This window comes from Leucoraja erinacea, chromosome 6, assembly GCF_028641065.1.
Source record: "Leucoraja erinacea ecotype New England chromosome 6, Leri_hhj_1, whole genome shotgun sequence".
NCBI lineage: Eukaryota > Metazoa > Chordata > Chondrichthyes > Rajiformes > Rajidae > Leucoraja > Leucoraja erinaceus.
This window is the reverse complement of record NC_073382.1, coordinates 3344193-3370930: the sequence shown is the minus strand read 5'-3', so window position 1 is coordinate 3370930 and position 26738 is coordinate 3344193. Positions and strand designations below refer to the sequence as shown.

At 41.6% G+C, this 26738-nt stretch overlaps 1 protein-coding gene across 1 annotated transcript in view; it reads right to left on the bottom strand.

Moving 5' to 3' along the window:
- LOC129697845 (uncharacterized) overlaps positions 1–24573 on the bottom strand; it is a 39796-nt gene extending 15223 nt beyond the window's left edge. Inside the window, exons 1-7 of the mRNA XM_055636503.1 lie at positions 24363–24573; positions 13151–13522; positions 10881–11156; positions 7185–7619; positions 5379–5409; positions 5164–5204; positions 3929–3991 (exon numbers count right to left, since the gene is read on the bottom strand). Coding sequence (XP_055492478.1) covers positions 3929–3991; positions 5164–5204; positions 5379–5409; positions 7185–7619; positions 10881–11156; positions 13151–13522; positions 24363–24405 — 1261 coding nt within the window. The 5' untranslated portion in view covers positions 24406–24573. The remainder of the gene's footprint in view (positions 1–3928; positions 3992–5163; positions 5205–5378; positions 5410–7184; positions 7620–10880; positions 11157–13150; positions 13523–24362) is intronic.
- Positions 24574–26738: the final 2165 nt, after the last annotated feature.

The following is a 26738-nucleotide window of genomic DNA, read 5'->3' as shown; positions in this document are numbered from 1 at the left end:
GCTAAGGATAGGCAGAGGTGAAGAGATGGGTCTTGAGGCGGGACTGGAAGATGGTGAGGGACTCAGAATTGCGGATCAGTTGGGGGAGGGAGTTCCAGAGCCTGGGAGCTGCCCTGGAGAAGGCTCTGTCCCCAAAACTGCGGAGGTTGGATTTGTGGATGGAGAGGAGACCGGCTGATGTGGATCTGAGGGATCGTGAGGGTTGGTAGGGGGAGAGGAGGTCAGTGAGATATGGGGGGGGGGGGGCCAGATGGTGGAGGGCTTTGTAGGTGAGGACCAGGATTTTGTAGGTGATCCGGTGGGAGATGGGAAGCCAGTGAAGTTGTTTGAGGACTGGAGTGATGTGGTGCCAGGATTTGGTGATGAGTCGGTACAACTGTCTTAGTAGGGGATTTTAACTTTCCCAGTATAGATGTGGTGGCATTTGTCAAGTCTGTTCAGGAACGTTTCCTCAGGCAATATGTAAAGCCCCACAAGAGAAAGGGCAAAGCTTGACCTACTCTTAGGGAATTGGACAAAACAAGTGACTGAAGTATCAGCGGACGAGACTTGTGGGACCAGTGACCACAGGTCTATTAACTTTAAAATAGTTACAGATAAGGAGAGGGCTGCTCCACAACTTAAAGATCTATGTGTAAATTGAGGCAAGGCTAAATTTGACGGTATAAACGGGAATTTGCATCAGCTGAATGTAGTTATTTTTGTAGGCAAAAGAATGTCCATAAAGTAGGATGCTTTTAAAAGGGTTCTTGGTGAGAGTTCAAGGTATGCATGTTCCTAGTTAGAATGAAGGGCAAAGCAGGCACGAGTAAGGAACCTGGTTGATGAGAGAAATTGAGGCACTGGTTAGGTATAGGCAACTTGGATCAATATATCCACGGAGCAGTATAGGGGATTGAGGAGCATAGTGAAGAAGGAGGTCAGGAGGGGGCATGAACTAGCTCGAGCAGATTAGAATGAAGAGAATCCAAAAGGGTTTTGTCGTATATTTAAGGGGAAAGGGTGATTAAAGGGAGAAAAGGGGACTTCAGAAACCAAAGTGGGCATCTATGTGTGGAGTTACAAGAGATGGTCAAGGAATGAACCAATAAATGCTCGCAATGAATATTTCTCTGTTTTTGCACGGAGAAAGATATAAAGACAAGGGAACTTTGAAAAGTTACAGAGAAAGGTTGAACAAGTTAGGGCTTTATTCTTTGGAGTGCAGAAGGTTAAGGGGGGACTTGATAGAGGTCTTTAAAATGATGAGAGGGATAGACAGAGTTGACGTGGATAAGCTTTTCCCACTGAGAGGAGGGAAGATGCAAACAAGGGGACATGACTTGAGAATTAAGGGACAGAAGTTTAGGGGTAACATGAGGGGGAACTTCTTTACTCAGAGAGTGGTGGCTGTGTGGAATGAGCTTCCAGTGAAGGTGGTGGAGGCAGGTTCGTTTTTATCATTTAAAAATAAATTGGATAGTTATATGGACGAGAAAGGAATGGAGGGTTATGGTCTGAGCGCAGGTATATGGGACTAGGGGAGAATACGTGTTCGGCACGGACTAGAAGGGTCGAGATGGCCTGTTTCCGTGCTGTAATTGTTATATGGTTATATGGTTATATATGGTTTCAAGATCAGTTTATTGTCACATGCACCAATTAAGGTACAGTGAAATTTGATTTACCGTACAGCCATAATAAGAAAATGCAACAAGACACACAATAACATAGAAGTTAACATAAACATCCACCACAGCAGATTCCCCACATTCCTCACTGTGTCGGAAGGCAATAAAGTCCAATCTTCCTCCTCTTAATTTTCCCCGCGGTCGGGGCAATCGAACCATCCATAGTCCAAGCGATCAAAGCTCCTGTGGCGTGGAGCTCCCGAAGTCAGTCTCTAACCAGGGACCGCAAGCTCCACGATATTAAAGTCCACAGGTTCCCGTGATTGGAGCTCCAAGTCGATCCCCAACAGGATGGTGGGCTCCACGATGGTAATTCCGCAGGTTCCCGAGGTTGGATCTCCCGAAGTCGGTCTCCAACAAAGGCCACCAGCTGCTCGATGCCAGTTCCCAGTGCGGACGGAGATATGATACGGAAATAAATCGCATCTCCGTCGAGGTAAGAGGTTAATAGTTCCCACCCCCCCCCACATAAAACAAGCTAAAGATCACTAAAACATACTTTTAACAACATACTATCAAACAACAAAGAAGGACAGACAGACAGCAAGGGGATGAGAAAAATATTTTTCACACAGAGAGTGGTGAATCTTTGGAATTCTCTGCCACAGAAGGTAGTTGAGGCCAGTTCATTGGCTATATTTAAGAGGGAGTTAGATGTGGCCTTTGTGGCTAAAGGGATCAGGGGGTATGGAGAGAAGGCAGGTACAGGATACTGAGTTGGATGATCAGCCATGATCAAATTGAATGGCGGTGCAGGCTCGAAGGGCCGAATGGCCTACTCCTGCACCTATTTTCTATGTTTCTATGTTTCTATGTTTCTATCATTGGGCATGGGTGAAGTGCGGAAGATTGGAGGGTGGCTGATGTTGAGCCTGTATAAGACGGACTGCAAAGAGAAAACTGGGAACTATAAACCAATGTGCCAAACATCTGTGGTATTAAGTTATGCGAGAGGATTTTTGAGAAACATTGATTTGGAAAGACAGGGGTTACTTCGAGATTGTCAGCATGGTTTTGTGTGTGGGCGGTCATGTCTCATGAACTTTATTCATGGTGCCATTTATGTTATGTTGTGTCGTGGACTTTCTGTGTTTGTGCTTTTTTTTAATTCAATTTCAATTTTATTTTTAATATGTTATTATTATTTATTATTTATTTATTTATTTATTTATTTATGGGGGTTTTTTTTAATTTTTTTTTTATGATACTGCCTGTAAGGGAAATTCATTTCGTTGTCTCAAATTGAGACAATGACAATAAATTTGAATACGAATACAATACAACTTGATTACGTTTTTTTGTATAAGTAGCTAAGAAGGTTGATGAGAGCTGTTGATGTAGTCAATATGGACTTCAGGGACCCCGTTTATAAGATTCCGCAGAATAGTCTGCTCTCTGGAAGGCTTGCTTGCATGCTTTATTTTCTTACTCTATCAAGGAAAGATGTGGTTACGGTAGGACATGAATCATTCTCTCTGCTCTTTTATTCATTCATCCCTGTTTTTTTTAATAAGACCCTATCCCTTGAATGCAATAGGCTTTTTGCCTATCAAGCCAAATCATTAGATATTAGTACAGAGGAAATACGATGTAAGCTGATGGACTGATATTACAATAGTTTGTACTCCCACTCTTTATATCTAACACCATCATTAATTTTCGTAACAGATCTCCAAAATTGGATAATATCAACTAATTCAGCACATTTTGGAGAATTAAACTGTTTTCTATAAGTCTGCAAGGTGGCCCAAATAAATATTATTGAACTTGACTTGACTATCAAATAAATATTACCTTACATCAGGGGTTCCCAACCTTTTTCGTCCCGTTTACCCCGGGCAACTTTAATAGCACATAACAATGTTATTTCACTTATTTATGAATAACTAATGATGAACAGATATACCAGAACCAAACACAGTCAGTCAATGAGAAAAAATATGTACAAATCCAGAATCAACAAATTAACCCCATGGGTAGGCAAAATTTACCCCCTGGGGGTCATTTTACCCCAGGTTGGGAACTCTTGCCTTACATGGTCTATTTGACACACAGGCAGATTATTACAGGAAAATATTGGTGTAACATTTTGGCACCATCATTGGGATGGTATTGGGAGACCTAAATAAAGCAGGAAGTATCAACCTGAAAATAAATGCCAAGGGTTACATTACATTGAAGGCCATCACAAACTTTTTGGTGAGAAAGTCACTAATAAGTCACATAATTTTCTTAATAAGACTAATAATCAATAGTACCATCGGCAGATTCCTTCGCACCATCACCATTCTCTGACTGCATCAGAATAGCGTCTTGGGTTTCTTTAGGGAGGTGAAAAAACAAAACAAATTACAACCTGTAAAAAAACACACTGAATAAAGTAGTAGGCAGGCTATTTATTGTGCGTGCACATTGAAGTGCGGCACAGCAAGGTTGTAAAAACTGGAATGTAGATATGGTGAATGTAGCTTTCATCCAGAAATGTTATGCAGGTTGTCCTTCAAGTAATTTTCCTACTTACAAAATAAAATCAACGCCCCAACACCAACAATAAATAGGTGGATTTCAAATGCTGGCGAAATCAGCTGCAGCAGCATCTATGGAGCGAAGGAAATAGGGTTTTGAAACGCTGATTTCCTTCTAGAGCTGCTGCACCAGCTGAGTTTTTCCAAAACCTTCGATTTGGTCTGCAGTTCCCTCTTATCGACAATAAATATGTGGATTTCAAATGTGCGAAATGCTACACCTGGAAGATATGAGATTCCTTCTAGCAGGCAAACCAGACCATTTCCAAAAGATTTGGTCTCCATTTATCGACTTACTATGTATAAGGTGCAACAGAATTCTGAAAATAAATGGTTTCAGGGCCTGGTGACGGGGGAGGAAAAATACAAAGTTGGTATAAATAAATAAATAAATAATAAATAAATAAATGAATACGCCCTTCGAAGTTCAATATGATCATGGCTGATCATCCAATCGCTGCCTTCTCTTTGATTCCTTAGCCACAAGGGCCACATCTAACTTTTTTATACTTTTATCTTTTTAATAACTTTTAATATATCTTCTGTTTTCTTTTTCTCTTTTTCTTTTTCTATGGAATTTTTTGTGTCTAAGGGTCTTTTTTTGATCACTCTTTCACACACTTGCTATCCAATCTCACGTTCTTTGCTTTTCTTCTTTTTTAAGTTTAAAATATGAAGTGGTACAGGAAATGTATTATGTTATTTTTGGCTTATATCATTGTAATGTACACTACTTCTAATAAATAAAATTGTAAACAAAAAAGTTAAAAATATATATAAAATAAAATCGCAATTGGTGTCATGTTGCCTGATTTCGAAGAAGTGTGCGGGGAGTTATAAGTATAATAACACACATGTTAAATTGAGTTCCAGCGGACAAGGAAGTTCATGGAAGGAGAATATGAAAAGTATTTATAGAAGCAAGTCAATCTTAAGCATAGAAGAAACAAATGTTTTATTTTCCTTACCAGGTACATCTGAACTTGGGGTATCAGCGTTATTTGGATTACTGCAACAATAAATTGCAAAGATGAGAATTTTGTCGAATACAATGCATCATGAAAATTACAGAAGTATAGTTCCTTTCAGCTAGCACTTAACCAGCAATTAATTTTCAGTCAGCAATTCCTTGCACCAATTGTGAATATAGATGAATATGAGAAAAATCTATACAAGTTTATACCTTGCATTATGTTCCACATCATGGGTTCCAACTGTTTAAAAATAGAAATGAAACATTAAATATCAATCATTTCTTTTATACTCTTCTGTGTTACAAAATAATTGATGTGTCATAGAAGGCAATTATGGAATTGTTTACATTCTTTTACTATCTTTCCTAATGTTGAGCAGCAATATCACAGGTTAATACTGTTTTATAAACTGCTCACTTATGCCCCTGTCCCACTTAGGAAACCTGAACGGAAACCTCTGGAGACTTTGCGCCCCACCCAAGGTTTCCGTGCAGTTGCCGGAGGTTTTTGTCAGTCTCCCTACCTGCTTCCACTACCTGCAACCTCCGGCAACTACCTGCAACCTCCGGGTGCGCCCCACCGCACGGAAACCTTGGGTGGGGCGCAAAGTCTCCAGAGGTTTCCGTTCTGGTTTCCTAAGTGGGACAGGGGCATATTTAGAGGATAAAATTGGGCAGGAAACAAGGCGAGTGTAACACATGTGGAATTGCGCAAAAATAAAAATTGGAGCAGTCACTGCTTTGCATCCACAATGAAATTTTTTTAAATCATTTCTAACATCTTTTAAGAAGTTTAAGTTGACATATCATTGGAAAATCGATATTACAACACCCAGTGGTATGATATCTGATATGCATTAACCTATGTTTTAAATTCCATTTGACTAAATATCTCACTTGCAACAAAAACAAAAAATGAATCAACCATATAAATATGTTTTGAAAATAACAAAATAAATGGCATGGTGGTCATCCTGATAGTGTGTATGCATTATGTGGCAGGCACAGCCATGTACTTCAATTTGCAATTGGAACTGCACTTGAATCCCTGTGAGGGTTCACCAGCTTATCTGTCATTTGATACAAGACCAACAACCTCCTTTGGGGTTCCTGTCGATATAAGGGGAGAACAATAGAAGAATTCTACTGACAGCTCTCTGTCACCTCTAATTTTAATACCTCTTTCTACTCTCGCCCTCTGCCACCCTCACCCAGCCTCCAATGGAAGCCCTTTCATTTACCAAGTCGGTGCTGGCAAGCTGTTCTACCCTGGCCTGGCCTGACTTTGTTTTCACACATGTTCAGGAGGAACACTGCTTTTTATCACCCTCTCCCACAACCTATTCCCAAACCAATTGGAATTATCCCCTGTATGCCTAGTTGTCACTAATAAAATCTGTATTCAGCAACAACTGAGATCATATTGGGGATGATTGGACCACATCTTAGCAGTTCTGAGTTACTCTCTACCTCACAGGAGACTCGGACTATCTTTGATCGGACTTTTCTGGACTTTATCATAAGTTATTTATGTTGTTCCCCTTATTATGTATCTGTTACACTGCGAATGGCTCGACTGTAATCATGTATTGTCTTTCTACTGACTGGTTAGCACGCAACAAAAGCTTTTCACTGTGTACCTAGGTACATGTGACAAAATAATAAACAATAAACAGTTGGTAGATCTGCTGCCTCACCACGCCTGAGACTCGGGTTTGACCCTGATTGTGTGGAGTTTGCACGATCTCTCTCTCCGTGACCGCGTGAGTTTCCTATGGGTGCTCCAGTGCCCTCCCATATCCCAAAGACATGTGGGTTTGTATTGGCCTTGTGAATTGCTCCTAGTGTGTAGGGAGTGAATCAGAAGGTGGGATAAGATAGACCTAGTGTGAACGGGTGATCAATGGTCAAGGTGGACTGAAGGCGTGTTTCCATGCTGTGTGACTAAACTAAAACTAAATCCAACTGTTACACAATTGGTAGTTAAAGAAATACATCTTAAAAGGGAATAGTTACATTTACAGAATCTTCTGTATCTCTTGGTGAGGAACGCGATTAATATCAACAGGAGAATTCCAGCAAGTATGATGCACAGGTACGTTGGAAAGTCACCCCTCCTGTCATTTCCTACCACGACTGGACAGAGCTTTTCAGTGGCTCCCAGCTGACCAGGAATTACGTCCTCGTTCCATGGATCTGATGTTTCCATGGGTTTTACAGGATCCGTTACTGTGGTGGGGAAACTTTCCGGCTGCCGACTTGTAACGGAAGAGGTGTCCTGCATCCACTCTACACCATTCCACACGTTCAGTGAAGCGTTTGTGGTCTCGGGTTTTGGTGCCACAGTCGTGGTGCTTTCTTGGGTGGTTGCTGTCGTTGTCAATTCGGGAATTGGTGTACTCACTGGGTAATCGTAATCTCCAGCATACGTGACGTCTAGGAAATCAAGTTCTGTAACAGTGAAACAGAAATTAATTTGAGTTGGTGAACAAGAGCAAAAACTAAATTGTTGTAATGTACTCGTGTGTGAATAGATGCCAGCATGAATGTACATAAACCACAACCGTACAGAACAAAAGCTGGCCCTTCCCCCACAAATTCCATGTCAAAATGATGCCAATAAACTAATCTGCCTACATGTGATGTTCAAGAAGGAACTGCAGATTCTGGAAAATCGAAGGTACACAAAATTGCTGGAGAAACTCAGCGGGTGCAGCAGCATCTATGGAGCGAAGAAAACAGGCGACGTTTCGGGCCAAAACCCTTCTTCAGACTGATGGGGGTTGGGGGGGGAGAAGGAAGGAAAAGGGGAGGAGGAGGAGCCTGAATGCAGGCGGATGGGAGGGTGGGAGGAGACAGCTAGAGGGTTAAGGAAGGGGAGGAGACAGCAAGGGCTAGCAAAATTGGGAGAATTCAATGTTAATGCCATCCGGACGCAAGGTCCCCAGGCGGAAAATGAGGTGCTGTTCCTCCAATTTCCGCTGTTGCTCACTCTGGCAATGGAGGAGACCCAGGACTGAGAGGTCGGATTGGGAATGGGAGGGGGAGTTGAAGTGCTGAGCCACCGGGAGGTCAGGTTGGTTATTGCGGACTGAGCGGAGGTGTTCGGCGAAACGATCGCCCAACTTGCGCTTAGTCTCCCCGATGTAAATCAGCTGACACCTAGAGCAGAGGATGCAGTAGATGAGGTTGGAGGAGATGCAGGTGAACCTTTGTCGCACCTGGAACGACTGCTTGGGCCCTTGAATGGAGTCGAGGGGGGAGGTGAAGGGACAAGTGTTGCATTTCTTGCGGTTGCAACGGAAAGTACCCGGGGAGGGGGTGGTGCGGGAGGGAAGGGAAGGGAAGAATTGACAAGGGAGTTGCGGAGGGAGCGGTCTTTGCGGAAGGCAGACATGGGGGGAGATGGGAAGATATGGCGAGTGGTGGGGTCACGTTGGAGGTGGCGGAAATGGCGGAGGATTATGTGTTGTATTTGCTGGCTGGTGGGAAGAAAGGTGAGGACCAGAGGGACTCTGCCCTTGTTGTGAGTGCGGGATGGGGAGAGAGAGCAGTGTTGCGGGGTATGGATGAGACCTTGTTGTGAGCTTCATCTATGGTGGCGGAGGGGAATCCCCGTTCCCTGAAGAACGAGGACATTTCCGATGCCCTGGTATGGAATGTCTCATCCTGGGAACAGATGCGGCATAGGCGGAGGAATTGGGATGGAGTCTTTACAGGGGGCAGGGTGGGAAGACGTGTAGTCCAGAACCCACTGACTCACATGGCTATCTGGACTTCCTGCATCTAGCCTGTCCAACCCCTTAAGAATTTTATAAGTTTCTATAAGATAACTGTTAAGATAAGGTTCTGTTATTGAAGGCAATAGATGAGACCTATGGTAGAAGGGCATGCAGGCAGGTAATCAAGGATGAATTCAAATTCACTTTCATCACAAACTGGATACTGGAAGATCAATGTCCTAAAGAACTGAAGGGCAGGGACTGGGAGGGAAAAAAACTGCTGCAAGATATTTTATCAATGGTCACCTGGGTTACAATCCCTCCCTTACACCTGTGAGGAAAAAATAGCTTTTGCTTTCCAAAATGTGTCTCCAAAAACGCCCTACTTCTTAATGTCAAAATAAAACCGTCAGAAAGATAAACCAGTGAGGAGAGTTTACGATGTTGGCTATGGTATTAGAAAAAAAAAATCAAGAGTCAAGAGTGTTTTATTGTCATATATCCCAGATAGAACAATGAAATTCTTACTTCCACAAGGATGGGAGTTTGAAGGACAAAACAACCTAGGCCTAGCTTTTTTTTTTCCCCTTCCAAGCAGTCAGATCAAGAGGAGCAGCGTCTAAAGGCGGTCTTTGCCACCACGTGCCATTATAAAACATGGAAGTATCGGGGAAATGTTGAAGCATAGAAAAGAGGTAGAGTTCAAATTTGTGCTGTATGTGAAATGGAGACAGCTGAATGGTCAGAACAGTGCACATTGTTGTCTCCACAACCTTCTGTCAACTAACTTGTCCCTCTCTTTCTCAGCTCAGCATGAAACATCTCGGACAGTAAACTGTTTCTCTTTCCACAGATGCTGCCTGTCCTGATGAGTTTTTCCATGATTTTCTGTTTTACTTTCTTTTTTACGTCTCTTTTGACTGGTAATAAAAAAATCAAGTGAAATGCAGTGGAGTCCAGTAGTGGCCAATGGCACCATGTCAACCTAAGTTCTGCATGTTAGAAGTTATGTGATACTTTAATCTAAATTTCCTGAAGCTGAATCCTTTGGACTTGCGTTACATTTAAGTGTAAAATGAAACAAGACATGCGAGAAGTACTCGGCAGTAAAGACCATCATTCCCTCTCCACAGATGCTATCTTACTTGCTGAATATTTCTAGCAACTCTGTTTGATTTCAGATTTTCAATATCCTCAGTATTTTATTTATAGACACAAGGAAGTGCATATGCTGGTTTACCAAAAAAAGACAAAAAGTGCTGATGTAACTCAAAGCGTCAAGCAGCAACTCTGGAGAGCATAGAAAGGCAACGTTTCGGGTCAGGGCCCTTTGTCAGACTTGGGAGTCTGAAGCAGCATCCTGACCTGAAACATCACCTGTCCATGTTCTCCAGAGATGCAGCCTCTCCTGAGATCCAGCAGTTTGTGTCTTATTTAGTTTGTACATTACATTGCAGGGTACGTTTACAGTCACAAATAATGAGATGCAAACATGATTCAGTTCCTTTGGGTGATGAAGAGTTGAGAACAACCCCAGGGCTTGTGTTTTTTCGCAGGAAGCAGGAACTTGGAATACATGGGATATTTAGTTTAGATAACACGAGATTCATGTGGAACTTTAAAAGAGCGTTTAATGCAATGATAACTCTCGATGGGTTGAGCACAATATGCAGTGAACACTTGGCCATATTTTCCAGTTCCTCCACACTTAACATGCATTCACAGATTCCTTTGTTCAATAGACAATCGACAATAGGTGCAGGAGTAGGCCAATCGGCCCTTCGAGCCAGCGCCGCCATTCACTGTGATCATGGCTGATCATCCACAATCCGTACCCTGGTCCTGCCTTCTCGCCATATCCCCTGACTCCGATATCTTTAAGCGCTCTATCTAACTCTCTCTTGAAAGCATCCAGAGATTTGGCCTTCACTGCCTTCTGAGGCAGAAAATTCCACAGATTCACAACTCTCTGGGCATTTTTTTTCCTTACCTATGTTCAGGCATATTTCAGTCACAATTGAATCTTTTTTGGCCATGCTACATCCATACTTCTTCAGGTGCTCCTGATCCACACGAGAAATAACAAGAGATTGTCCGCTGTTGATTATGCTGACAACCCCAGTGTCTGATATTGCTAATCCATCGTGCTGCCATTTGATTCGGGGTGTTACCATTTTCGTTCCACAATAGGTGCAGGTTAATGTAACTTTGTCTCCAACTGACACAATTGGTGGATCCACGGACAGATGTAGATTAGACCAGCACCCTGAAGAAGAAAACATCTTTATTACATATGTGGTTAGGTTGACTCCAAATGGCTTATCCAGCCAAGTAGGCATGGAGTTATACAGTGTGGAAAAGAGCTCTATCTCACACTCTCTTGAACACATCCAGTGAATTGACCCCCAATGCCTTCTGTGGCGGACAATTCCACAAATTCACAACTCTCTGTGTGAAAATGTTTTTCCTCATCTCAGTCCTAAATGGCCTACACCTAATTCTTAAATTGTGACCCCTGGTTCTGGGCTCACCCAACATCAGGAACATTTTTCCTGCATCTAACCTGGCCAATCCCTTAAGAATTGTACATGTTTCTATAAGATTCCCTCTCATCCTTCTAAATTCCAGTGAATACAAGCCCAGTCGACCCATTCTTTCATCATATGTCAGTCCCGCCAGACCAGAAATTAACCTCATGAACCTACGCTTGCACTCCTTCAACAGCAAGAATGTCCTTCCTCAAATTAGGAGACCAAAACTGCACACAATACTCCAGGTGTGGTCTCACCAGGGCCCTGTACAACTGCAGTAGGACGTCCTTGCTCCTATACTCAACTCCTCTCGTTCTGAAACATAGAAACATAGAAATTAGGTGCAGGAGTAGGCCATTCGGCCCTTTGAGCCTGCACCGCCATTCAATATGATCATGGCTGATCATCCAACTCAGTATCCCGTACCTGCCTTCTCTCCATACCCCCTGATCCCCTTAGCCACAAGGGCCACATCTAACTCCCTCTTAAATATAGCCAATGAACTGGCTATATGAAGGCCAACATGCCATTAGCTTTCTTCACTGTCTGCTGTCCCTGCATGCTTACTTTCAGTGACTGATGTACTAGGACACCCGGGTCTTGCTGAACCACCCCTTTTCCTCATCCGACACCATTCAGATAATAATCTGCCTTCTTGTTCTTGAAACCATGGTGGATAACCTCACATTTATCCACATTATACTGCAGCTGCCTTTCATCTGCCCACTCACCCAACCTATCCAAGTCACCCTGCAGCCTCATAGCATCCTCCTCGCAGCTCACACTGCCACCCAGCTTTGTTTTAGCTGCATACTTGATGTTACATTTAATTCCCTTGTATAAATCGTTAAATTGCTGTTCTTTCCTTTGAGCTGCTTTTTCAACTAAGTATTGACTGTTCAAGCACATCTTTTATGGACTCTTATTCAACTTCGATGCATCTCTTTTATCTTCTCAGTATGTTATTCTGTACTTCACATTGATTTTCACATTTCTTTCCTTTCTACAAGCAATATCATCGAATACTCTGACTGGCTCAAACCTATCCATCACTGATCGGATAAGAAACAGAATTAACATTTCAAGCTGTTAACTTTTCATCAGAATGTTTTCACTTGAATAAATGCCACAAAGAGTATGGAACAACGGAAACATCCATTAATGCGTACACTAGACCATGCATCCCCAGCGAACAATTCTGCTAATCCATAGCATAGATCAAGAAGCAGAAAAGGGTACATTTCCGAAAGATGTTTGAGAATTTTCCTTTCACTGAATAGTCATCGCTGGAATGTTCGGTTCATATGTACCGATATATTGTGAAACACTCATGTTGCATGCTATCCAGTCAGCGGAAAGAAAAGACATCATTACAATCGAGCCATTGTAATGTATAGATACATGATAAGGGAATCACGTTTAGTGCAAGGTTAAACCAGCAAAGTCCTTTCAAGGATAATCCAAGGGCCTGGACAAATCTGAGAGGAATTTAAGAAGATCATAATTAAAGTAAAAAAATGTTGTTGGCGGACTAGAGGTTTAAGAGTGTGGTGCAATTGTAATATGTGATTGTAGATCGACTTCTGTGGCTAGCATGCAAATAGTTGCCTGGGTTGGGCGCCATCTTGGAATCTTGTAAGATATGTCACCTCTGCTTCTCTGTCCGTGGAAGCTGCTCAACCTGATGAGTATTTCTGCCAACTACTTCTACTACTTTAATCTCACGTACCTTGTTTCACGATTAGTCTCACTTTCTTCTCCTCAGGAAAGTCTTCATGGGCACAGATGAACTCCCCTGAATCAGGTATCATCACTCCCCTGATGGTGATCGAATAGTCACCCTTCTTGATTTTTGATCGGTGCACCAGCACTCGCCCTTTGAACGCCTCGTCAAATACTGTTCTTCCATCAGGATAAATGTCCAGAATCTTGCCGCCATCGGAACCACTGCATTCTGGATACATCGGTGACCAGTACCAACCCACGGGACGGTCATATGGAAGCTGCTGTGAGATTATGCAGCTAAGCGAAGCAACATTTCCAATGGTCACTGACAACTCCTGTTCCTCTCCAACAGCCAATTCAACGAAAGCAAATAGAGCTGAAAGAGCAACACAAAGTTATGTACCATCATTTCAACATCAACATTTCTTCAAATTTCTTTTGAGTATAGGAGCAGGGAGGTTCTACGGCAGAACATTGTACAGGGTCTGATGAGACCACACCAAGGGGTCACAGTTTAAGGATAAGGGGAGTATTGCCTACAATATTTTGGTCTCGTAATCTGAGGCACAACCTTTTAAACGGACATTCATTTTTTGCCATAGACCGAGGGCGGGGAGGTGCAGAGAAGGTTAAAACCAGACTGATTCCTGCCTGGCTGAGTTAAAAAGTTCCCACGGTAGACTCACGTCAGTGTAGGAGTTTCATATGAAGAAAGACTTGGATAGACTTGGCCTGTGTACTCGCTCCAGCTCCCCGATTTAGAAGATTGACGTCGGAGGGGGGATCTCAGGACCATACCGAAACAGGTACAAAATTCTTCCAGAGGAACAAGGTGTTGGACAGGTGCATCTTGGTCTAGATGCAGGAAGCTGTGTTGGCCCCGATGTTGAGGGGAAGTTTCTGCAGAACAAGGGGTACACAGTTTAAGGATAACGGGACCAAAATCTTTTAGGACCAGAGATGAGAAAAACACTCCAACTTTTCACAGGGGTCGAGCTCGGGGTGAATCTCTGGAATTCTCTCCACAGAAGGTAGTTGAGGCCAGTTCATTGGCTATATTTAAGAGGGAGTTAGATGTGGCCCTTGTGGCTAAAGGGATCAGGGGGTATGGAGAGAAGGCAGGTACAGGGTACTGAGTTGGATGATCAGCCATGATCATATTGAATGGCGGTGCAGGCTCGAAGGGCCGAATGGCCTACTCCTGCACCTATTTTCTATGTTTCTATGTTTCTATGAAGTTCATTAATTGCCAATAACAGTAGGAGTTCCTTTGATCAATTAAAATTATTTGATTAGAGTAATTCTATACAATTTGATCAATGTTGAAAAGACTTTGAGGGATATGAGACAAATGCAGGCAAATGAGACTACCTCCGTCAACTTGAGCAGATATAACCTGAAGAATATAAGAAGATAAGATGAAGATTGGGAGGCAGGAGTTATTGATGGAGATGGTCATTCGCTGTCACTTTTGGAGAACAAGTCTTAATTGTTACATTAGCTGAACATAGTTTAGGTCTAGCTACATACGGGTAGAATTGCTTTATTCAATGAGGAACTACGGATGAAATTGAACAATAAACAGTTCCACCTGAACTTATAATGGAATGGACATAGTTGAAGCAGCTGAAGATGGTTGGGTCTAGAATCCATCCCGAGGAACATCTACAGTGAAGTCCTGGGACTGGAATGATTGGCTTCCAACAACCACAAACATGTTCCTTTGTACAGGTATTACTCCAACAATTGGAATTCTTTCACCTTTATGCCCATTAAGGTTTATTAGAGCACGATGCCATGAGCTGTCTAATGTTCTTTTCATGTCAAGGGCAGTAACTCTCACTTCACCTCTGGACTTCATGTCTTTGGGACATGTGGTCTTGATGAAACCAAATCTAAGCATTGGTGAGCAGATTATTGGTGAGTAAATTATCCTTGGTAACACTATCAAGCACAATTTCCTTCACTTTACCAATGATTCAGATTAATGGTAAGTAAGTTATCCTTGATAGCACTATGAAGGCTGTTTCCTTCACTTTACCTATGATTAAGATTTGACTGAATGAGTGGATGTTAGCTGGATTGGATTTGCCTTGCTTTCTGCAAACCTTAGCAATTTTCTACTTGTACGTAACCATTGAAACAGCTTGGTCTTTGTTGATTCTGAGGTGCAGGTTTTCAGTGTTAAAGCCAGAGGGTTGTTTGACCCCATAGCCTTTGTTCTATCCAGTACTCTCACCTATTGATGTAATTTGGCTAAAGATCTGCTGTTGTAAAGATCTCAAGAGGTAGCCTAGATGGATTATCCAGTCAGTGTTTCTGGCTGAGCACACTGTCAATGCATCAGTTTATCTTTATCTTTAGCTCTCATGGGATGAGCTGCACTATAGTTGCAAATGGAGATATTAAAATCTCTTTCTCCTCACATTACCTGCTCATATTCATGACTGGATGTGTCAGGACTGAAGAGGTTTAGTGGTGTTGGTTTATTACTGTCACGTACATCAAGGTTCAGTTTTACAAGGAATATTTAAAAAAAATCATAACATGCATAAGTATTATCTGAATGGTGGCCGATTAGGAATAGGGGAGATGCAACGGGACCTGGGTGTCATGGTACACCAGTCATTGAAAGTAGGCATGCAGGTGCAGCAGGCAGTGAAGAAAGTGAATGGTATGTTAGCATTCATAGCAAAAGGATTTGAGTATAGGAGCAGGGAGGTTTTACTGCAGTTGTACAGGGTCTTGGTGAGACCACACCTGAAGTATTGCGTACAGTTTTGGTCTCTTAATCTGAGGAAAGCCATTCTTGCCATAGAGGAAGTACAGAGAAGGTTCACCAGACTGATTCCTGGGATGGCAGGACTTTCATATGAAAAAAGACTGGATAGACTCGGCTTGTACTCGCTAGAATTTAGGAGATTGAGGGGGGATCTTATAGAAACTTACAAAATTCTTAAGGGGTTGGACAAGCTAGATGCAGGAAGATTGTTCCCGATGTTGGGGCAGTCCAGAACAAGGGGTCACAGTTTAAGGATAAGGGGGAAATCTTTTAAAACCGAGATGAGAAAAACATTTTTCACATAGAGAGTGGTGAATCTCTGGAATTCTCTGCCACAGAAGGTAGTTGAGGCCAGTTAATTGGCTATACTTAAGAGGGAGTTAGATGTGGCCCTTGTGGCTAAAGGGATCAGGGGGTATGGAGAGAAGGCAGGTACAGGATATTGAGTTGGATGATCAGCCATGATCATATTGAATGGCGGTGCAGGCTCGAAGGGCCGAATGGCCTACTCCTGCACCTATTTTCTATGTTTCTATGCAAGTACTATCAAAGCATAGAACAGGTATTGCAAAAACAAAGGAAACAGTGTGAGGTATAACATTATGGCTACAGATAAAGTGCAGATTAAAAAGTGCAAGGGTCGCAACAAGGCAGACTGGGAGATTGGCATATGTTGTTAGTTTATAAGTGGCCCATTGAAAATTCTGATAACAGCAAGGAAGAAGCTGTTGTTGAATTTTGTGGGACATGCTTTCAAGCTTTTGTATTTTCTGCCCAAGGGGTGAGGGGAGAAGAAAGAATGATTGGGATGTGAGTGGTGTATTGATTGCTTTTTCCAGGGAGTGTTGGGACATGAGATGACAGGTTGGTAGCACACATTTTTGCTGCTGCTGATGGCCCACAGATCTTCATGGATGTTTATGTTTAAGCTAGCAATTTTTTTCTGAGTTCATCATTTTTGGTACATTTATAGTGCCAGGCAATATGAAGGAGGAGTGAAGAATTGTCATGATTTCCCAAACTGCTGTGCAGTGGTTTCGTCTCCTTCACCTCTGTAAGCAATCCAAGTTTCAGAAGCACATAGGTTAAGTCAAGTTTATTCTTATATGCACAAATAATCATGCTACCAAGCCACTCTTGGACATGGACAATGACAGCCCACAGCCATCAGGCTATTAAACTCGGCTCGGACTAAACTCTGAACATTAATAGCCCATTATCTGTTTATTTGCACTTTATCAGTTTATTTATTCATGTGTGTATATATTTATACAATGGTATATGGCCACACTGATCTGTTCTGTATTCATGCCTACTATGTTCTGTTGTGCTGAAGCAAAGCAAAAATTTCATTGTCATATCAGGGACACATGACAATAAGCTCTCTTGAATCTTGAATCTTGATTTTGTGTCCTGGTTACTCCCAATGCTTCTTCTTCTATTGTTAAACAGATATTAACTAGGGATTAAACCCTGACTTTCCTTGATTCTGTGACTTGTTTTTACACTATCTAGCGAGACACCGTGAAAAAGCTTTTTATTTGTAATAATAGTAATAAAAGAGTTTGGTTTAAAACTGAATGTTGAGAAACATAAAACATCGAGTTCTCTATTCAACGTTAACGTATTTCTTTTATTCAGTATTTTCAGTGTGCCGGGAGGAAACAGGACTTTTCAGATATAGATATTTAGGAAATAAACACATTGTAAGAAGCAGAAAATCAAAGATTCTACATATCTGAAACAAGAACAGCTCATGTTGAAAATACACTGTCGGTCAGGCAGCATTCATCAAAGATACTTTCTCACTTTCCCAGTTGCAAAGAAGATCATTCACCTGGAAACATTTGGACCTGAGGGCTCTAAAGAATGCAGGAAAGAGAAGAGAGAGTGCTTGCTGTATTTGAGCAGAAAGTCAGAAAATAAATGTCCCTGAGAGATAAGTTAAACTAAAGATAGACACTAAAAGCTGGAGTAACTCAGCGGGTCAAACAGCATCTCTGGAGAAAAGGAATATATGATGTTTTGGCTCGAGATCCCTCTTCAGACTGACAGTCAGGGGAAAGGTGAAATGAAATATATATTGTAGATGGCGATGTAGAGAGATATAGAACAAATTAATGAAAGATATGCAAAAAGGTAACGATGATATCATCGTCTTGCATCACTGTCTATTTCTCTCCTTTCCCTTTCCCCTGACTCAGTCTGAAGAAGGGTCTCGACCCGAAACATCACCTATTCCTTTTCTCCGGAGATGCTGTTTGACGCGATGAGTTACTCCAGCTTTTTGTGTCTATCTTCGGTTTAAACCAGCATCTGCAGTTCCTTCCTACACAGATCATCTAAACGAGTTGTGTTCAATTGTGGCAGCAGGGGTCAGTATTGTAGGCTTTGGTTTTTGTACCTGGGAAATGGGAAACAAATCTATTGGGCCTTTAAGATGCAACCAGACTTGGGTAGGTTTGGTAAACAAACAATCCTGTGATAAAACAATTATATTAGGACTAGATGAAAATTGTTTAATGAATACACAGTGATAAGAAATGAACATTAATATTAATGTAAATCCAATTGATTGTAATGCCGTGACATTAAAAGAACCTTTAAAAGCAAAAATGTAACAAAATTCATATGGTCTCGTTTCTGTTAACAAAGTCCGCTTTGTAACTGAGGATCAGCTTGTTTTAATTCTATGTGTTCACTATTGCCCCAGTGGCTAAATCATAAGATTTCATTCTGTGCTAATAACAGTGCTAATGATAGGGAGAGACCTGTATTCATAATTTTCCATAACTAAATTCCTCCAGTTTGATGACCTCGAAAAGATCATCCACACATTTATCTCCTCCTGCCTCGATTACTGCAACTCCCTTTACACTGGCATCAGCCAATCTTCCCTGTCCCGCCTGCAACTGGTCCAAAACGCCGCAGCAAGACTCCTGATGGGCACCCGAAAAAGGGTCCGCATCACCCTGATTCTGGCTTCTCTCCACAGGCTCCCAGTGTGGATCCGAATAAATTTCAAGATCCTTCTTTATGTTTACAAAGCCCTTAATGGGCTTGCTCCCACCTACATCAAAAGTCTGCTCACCCACCACACCACCTCCAGGTCCCTCAGATCGGTCGACTTGGAGTTACTGAACATCCCGCGGTCTAGGCATAAGCTCAGGGGCGACCGCGCCTTTGCGGTTGCAGCTCCTAGACTGTGGAACAGCATCCCCCTTCCCATCAGAACTGCCCCCTCCATCGACTCCTTTAAGTCGAGACTTAAAACTCATCTTTACTCTCAAGCCTTTCTTGACGTCCTCTGAGGGAGGGCTATATGTATGTATTTATGTATGTACTTAATCTATGAACCACTGTTGTATAATGTTAGTACCTCCACCAATGTAAAGCACTTTGGTCAACGAGAGTTGTTTTTTAAATGTGCTATAGAAATAAAAGTGACTTGACTTGAACTAGCGTCACAATATTATTACACAGCACAGAACATAGAATATAGAAAAGTACAGGACTGGAACAGTTCCTTCAACCCATAATGTCTGTGCCGAACATAATTCCAAGATAAACTAATCTCATCTGCCTGTATGTGTGTCCATATCCTTCCATTCTCTGCATATCATGTGCCTCATTAGAGCCTCTTAAACACTACCATCATATCTGCTTTCACCACTCTCCCGACAGTGCATTCCAGGTACTTACCACCTGTGTAAAAAACTTGTCCCCCGCATCTCCTTTGAACCTCGCCCCTTTCACCTTAAAACCATACCATTGAATCTTTGACAGCTCAATCCTGGGGAAAAGACACTGATTGTCTACCCTATCTGTGCCTCTCATACGTTTGTATATTTCTATCAGGTCTCCTCTCATCCTTCGGCATTCCAGAGAAAACAATCCAAGTCTATCCGACCTCTCCTTATAGATTATACCTTATAATCCATGCAGCATTCTGGTAGTTCCCTTCTGCACCCTCTCAAAAACCTCCACACCTGTAACGGGGTGACCAGAACCACACCCAATACGCCAAATGCGGTCTAACCAAAGTGCCATAAAGCCCCATCATGACTTCCTGACTCTTTTAAGCCCCCGTCCCACTTAGGAGACCTAAACAGCAACCTCTGGTGACCTTGCCTGCCACCCAAAAAAAAATCAAGGTCGAGGTGACCTGCAAACTCCTACCACCTCCCACACACATGTTGAAAACCTTCCTCGACTATGCAGAAAACCGGCTTCGACTAGACCTGCGACTAAAAAATTATCGATTTTTAAAACGGCAACACATTTTCAGTCAAGGCCCGTTTTAATCACAATGAAAAAAGAGCAGCAACCTAGATGAAGCCTCGACTACGCGGAAAGCACTTTCGACCATTAGGGAGAGTGACCAAAACCACCCGTGACCTCTTGGGTGGCGGGCAAGGTCACCAGAGGTTGCTGTTTAGGTCTCCTAAGTGGGACAGGGGTTTTATGCTCAATGCCCCAACCAATGAATTCAAGCAAATCATATACGCCTTCTTTACTTGTGTTGCCACTTGCAAAGAACTAAGGCCTTGGATCTCAAGAACCCTCTGTACATCAATGCTGTTAAAGATCTCACCATTAACTGTATGCTTTTCCCTTACATTCGACCTCCCACAATGCAACGCCTCACACATTGTTGGAATAAGTTCCGTCTGCCATTTCTCTGTCCATTTCCGTAGCTGATCTGTATCACACTGTACACTTTAACAGCTTTCCTCACAGTCTGCAACTCCAGCAAACTTGATCTCGTCCGCAAACTTACGAACCAACTCATCTACATTTTTGTCTATTTAAATATATCACCATAGAACCCTGGTCACAGACACAGGGAGAAGGGTGTCAACCCGAAACGTCACCCATTCCTTCTCTCCAGAGATGCTGCCTGTCCTGCTGAGTTACAATAGACAATAGGTGCAGGAGTAGGCCATTCAGCCCTTCAAGCCAGCACCACCTTTCAATGTGATCATGGCTGATTGTCCAGAATCAGTACCCCGTCCTTGCCTTCTCCCATATCCCCTGACTCTGCTATCTTCAAAAGCCCTACCCAGCACCGTGTGTCTATCCTGGTCTCAGACATCAAGCCTGAAGAATGACCTTCCACCACAGATCCAACTAATCTAGAAGTTTAGAAGAGAAGGATTAAAGAATATGTGTGGTAAATTTGTCAAGGAAAAAACTCCATCTGCTTTTCTCCAGCCATATCTCCAACGATCTATATCCAGCTATATCCTTTCGGCCCGAAACATTGCCTATTTCCTTCGATCCATAGATGCTGCTGCACCCGCTGAGTTTCCCCAGCAGTTTTGTGTATCCTTTGACAATCCTGTTGTGTCCACAACTCCAACAATGTTTGTGTCATCTGTAAAACTTACTGATCAGCCCGTCTACATTTTCATGCAAATGAAATCTAACGATACGATAGAACTTTTTTTTTTAAGTTAAAAAAAGTTCCATCGTATCGCATCGTAAATCATTCAAATATATCACAAACGGCGGCACTTATCCCTGCGGAACACCACTGGTCAGAAACGTGCAATCAGAGAAACACCCATCCTTCTGCACCCAAGCCCACTTCGAATCCAATCTACCAGGTCATCGTGGATCCCATGCATCCTAATCTTCTGGATCAGTCTACCGTGGAGGACTTTGTAAAATATCGTACTAACGTTCATGTGGACAACATCTGCTACCCTACCCTCCCTATCAACTGGGCGGCACAGCGGTAGATTTGCTGACTTACAGCGCTTGCAGCACCGGTGACCCAGGTTCGATCCCGACTACGGGTGCTGTCTGTACGGAATTTGTACGTTCTCCCCGTGACCTGCGTGGTTTTTCTCCAAGATCTTCGTTTTCCTCCCACAAGCCAAAGACGTACAGGTATGAAGGTAAATTGGCTTGGTGTATGTGTAAATTGTCCCTAGCGTGTGTAGGATTGTGTTATTGTGCGGGGATCGCTGGTCGGTGCAGACTCGGTGGGCTGAAGGGCCTGTTTCCACGCTGTATCTCTAGACTAAAACTAAAATAAACTAAACTAAACTAAATCATCTCTGTCATCTCAAAACACTCAGTCAAGTTCATGAAACATGACCTCCCTAGCACAAAGCTCTACTGACCAGCCCTAATAAACTGTTGCTTTTCCAAATGCAAATAAATACTATCCCTAATGATCCTCTCCAAAGCTTCCCTGACACCATCACCAAGCTCACCAATGTATGATTTGCTGTATAATCCTAACTGCCTTATTTAAACGAAAGAATAACATTGGTAAGAATATTGACTTCTGTGACTTGACCTGTGACATGAGATGATACAAAGATCTCCTTCAAGATCCTAGCAATATCCTATATTGTCTCTCTCAATGACCTGGGATAGATACCATCAGGTGCATGAATCTCTGCATTGAACTCTCCGGCTATAAGATATACCTTAAAATCAGGTCCATAGTTTACCACAGGGTTATGGCGAAAGAACTGCTCTCATTATTTCATACCTTTCACCAACTCAAGACGTCCCAACCAACTAATGAGACATATACGTGCAAACAACTCCATTAGGAGCAGGAGTACACCATGTGGTCTTTCTAGCCTGCTCCACCATTCGATAAGATCATCGGTGAGACGCCTGGAACCTCAGCTCCACATTCTTACCTAGCCACAGTGTCTTTACCGCTTTGCTTATTAAGACTCCATCTGCCTCTAATCTTAAAATATTCAGACTCTGCTCCCACTGTCCTTTGAGGAAGCGAGTTCCAATGAAGAGAGTTCCCCATTTATTTTCACACAGAGAGTGGTGTGGATATGGAATGAGATGTCAACCGAAGTAATAGAGGCAGTACAATTAAGAGACTTGAAAGACACTTGGAAAGGAGCATGGAAAGGTTTAACTCTGCTCTTGTAATCTGGTCAACCACACCCACAGAAGATTTAATGGACTCATTTTTTAGAATTAATGAGAGAAATGTTATATATATACTGTATATATATAGTCTGAAGAAGGGTCTTGACCCGAAACGTCACCCATTCCTTCTCTTTGAGATGCTGCCTGTCCCACTGAGTTACTCCATATATAAATTCACGTGACAGCAGCAAAATGTAAATCTCCTTAAGGACAAAACTTGATTACAATTCTCTTCATTGGACAATTATATCTCATGCACATTTTCACAATGAAAGTGAAAAGTTCTTTATATTGGATTAATATAACTTTTTAAAGGCATTAAGAGTTGGCATTTTTAAATACATTGAGAAGTAGATTCTAACATCACCTAATAAAAGATGTCTAAACAATTTAAAGCATTATTTGTTAAGTCTCCAAATTATATTTATTGCACAATCGCATGGCTTATTCTACATAAAATAATGAAACGATAAAAATATAGATAGAATTAACTTGGTTTAAAGAATGTCTTGTATTTCTCAAAAACTCAATCCGCGGAGGGAGATAAAATGAAATCTATGTACTGTATGTCTGACATCTCCATATCCTTATTTAAACTTGAACCAATTATTGTGGACGAGAAAGTGTAAAAAGATGTGGTTATAATAGTAATGAATAATACCTATATCTCCTTTTGTTCATTATCTCACTGATATAACACAGCACTTCACTTTCCACTCTAGCATATAAGAGAATTCATAAATGTCTCTCCAAGCTCTGCATGTTGTAATCTTCCTTAAAAATCCTGAAGGTTGTTAGTAATCTTCCTTAAAAATCTTATTGTGATACGAATCACATGCTTGTTAAATTTTCATTTACCGAAAGATCTGTTCTTTCTTGTTTCTTGCTTAAATTTCCACGTTTTTTTCACCAAATCACACTGAAAAGGACTATTTTGTCCATTTTGCTTGTGGCAATACTCTGAAGGGGTACCAATTATCACATCCTCCTCCTTACACTTTCCAAGTATTTATATAATTTTCTTTTGAAAATCACGACCCTGTTTCCATCACTGTATTCGCTAGTACATTGCAGAGCACAATAACTCGGTAAATATTTTAACTAAACTCTCACTGGGTTTCTTGCCAATACCATGAACCTATGTCTTCGAGTCATACACTCCTTTCAGTGCAAATAGTTTACTATTACCCATCTTATCAAAACCAATAGAGTTTCGTAAAGATGGGTTTGCTGAAAATTTCTAAAAATTCAAATAACATCATCTTTTTGAAAATTATCTTCTCCAGTTTTTCTTCCTGAACAAAGCTACTTCGTCACTGAGATTCAAATGCCCTCCACATCTGATCCTCAGGAAAATAGGAAAAAATAAGACAAATAATGATACTAGTCTGCCATGGCTTTGCGATATTGTTGGCCTTATAAAAATATCACTGCCATTCTACTGAACTGCTCTATTCCTCCCAATAATATTATTCTCAAGCATATTGTGTTCAGAACTGCTGATGGTGCCTCTACTCACCCAGGCTGAATTGGAAGGGCCAATGGACTTTGTATGGTTTCATTGTTTCAGCTCCGAGTAGAACCACAGTCAGACGACAAGAGCATGATTTTTCCTCATTGCACCAGAATTAAACCTTCCCTCACAGCACGAAGACACGGAGTGTTAATTTAGGTCCATAAATGGTCATGCAAAATGCCAAAGACACACACAGGTCCGATCCAGTTCAGCGTGTATCCTGAACCACTGATGTGAGCATCGGCAATCATGACACTTGTCAAAATTCTCAGAAATCTGGTGCTCTGTCTCACGGAACAGAAGGAAGGGAAAAGTAGTAAGAGACTGGGCATTTTAATTTAGTCAGTAAAAAAATTAGGGAAAAGGAAGTGCAGGTTATGGTGACCGTAGCCAAAAGGAATATTTTGCCATTTATGCATCAAGCATTAACAATAAGCTTGCCCAGAATAATGAAAGGCATGTATAGAGTGGACGTGGAAAGGATGTTTCCACTGTTGTGAGAGTCTAGGAAAAGAGGTCATAGCCTCATAATTAAAGGGCGCTCTTTTAGAAAGGAGGTGAGGAGGAACTTCTTTAGTCAGAGGGTAGTAACCATCTGTGGAACTCATTGCCACAGAGGGCTGTGGAGGTCAAGTCAGTGGATATTTTGAAGGCATAGATAGAGAGGAATTGTAAATGCTTGAATCTTGAGCAAAACACAAAACGCTGCACTAACACAATGGATCGATCAGGCGGCATCTGTAGAGGTAATGGATAGACAATGTTTTGTGTCAGGACCCTTCTTAAGATTTAGTGTTTTGCTCAAGATTCAAGCATTTACAATACCATTGTATTTATTGTCCACAATAACTGTTCTTCTGATTAGTCGAAATAGAGTTGATTGATTCTTCTTCTTATCGAGCCCACACACAAGATTAGTAGTGTACAGCCAGAGCTGAACACACTTCTCGGCATCTGCATACAATGGTGTCTGTCTTGCGCTTCTTGTGTGTGGTGGTGGAAAGATTGGTGAAAACAGGGCCGCGACGTGACCGCTCTTTCCTAGACCCCAGTTGACTGATTGAAACCCATAAATGTTGTGCTTTGATCAACTGGAAAACACGGGAAGAATAAGAAAAATTAGATAAAGCTATATGCATTTACTGTTGAGCCCTATAAGATTAAAATCATTATGTAAGAAACAGATTAACATGAACCCAGGCACAAATAAAATTAAAAACAGAGGAAAATATACTAACTTGCATTTCAGGTCAGCTTGAAAGAGAAATTACCACTTATGCTACCAATTATACCAAGGGCTCAACAGTAAATCTAACCTAGCCAAGAATGTGATGGTGAAATAAAACAGAAGGACAGAAACTAGTTGTTGTGGGGAAAGTTGAGAACAACGCGTATTAGAAAATAACGATTTCATTTATCACTTGAAATGTTTTTAATCGTTTACTATTAAAATTGGCCTTTTTTTGTGATGCTTATCCACTATCTGAAGCTGGACATTTAAAATCAGAAATGCATGTTTTAAAAGGGCCCTTCTTAACCTCTGGACATGCCAACGTGTTTTACAGCTAGCATAGTGTTTAGAAAATGCTATTACTGTTTCTTGTAGCAGCTAACCTGAACACAATGCCCCATCTGTATTTCTCTTTTATCCAGAACTGTGATGTTGTTGGTGAGATTTGGACAGACAGATGCTGACTACACTGATTGTCCCCAAGGAATTGTAACATTTGATCGGCTGAAGTATAATTGAGTCATAGAGTCATACGGCATGGAAATAGGCTAGTCCCACCTGTCGATGTCTGGCCCATATCTCTCAAAACATTTCCTATCCATGTACCTGTCCAAATGTCTTTTAAATGTTGTTATAACACTTGCCTTAGCTACTGTATCTCCTCTAGCAGCTTGTTCCATATACCCACCACCATCTTCTGTGTAAAGAAACTGAACCTCAGTTTCCTATTAAATGTTTGCTCCCCCCCCACCTTAAACTTATGTCCTATGGTTCTTGATTCCCCAACTGGGTAAAATACCGTGCTTTCAACCCATCTTTCCCCCTCATGTCTTAGTATGTTTTTCTCTTAAGTTTTTTTTTTTTGATAAACAAAACTAGAGTTTAATTTTCAAAAACTTTATTTGGATAAAAACATGTTTTTAAAAGCACCAAGGAAACATTTTGTGCCTTGCACATCTCCAAGAGTGTGAGTTAGAAAGGCAGACTACGGATTGCACATTTACACTAGCATTAAACTGAGAGATGGTGTAATTCAACTTCCTCATTTGAATGTATTAAAAATAAAAAATAAAATGGAACCAAGTATCCTTTAATTATAATTTATCTTGCATTAACTAAACATGCTGACAAGGCAGATTCTAAAATAG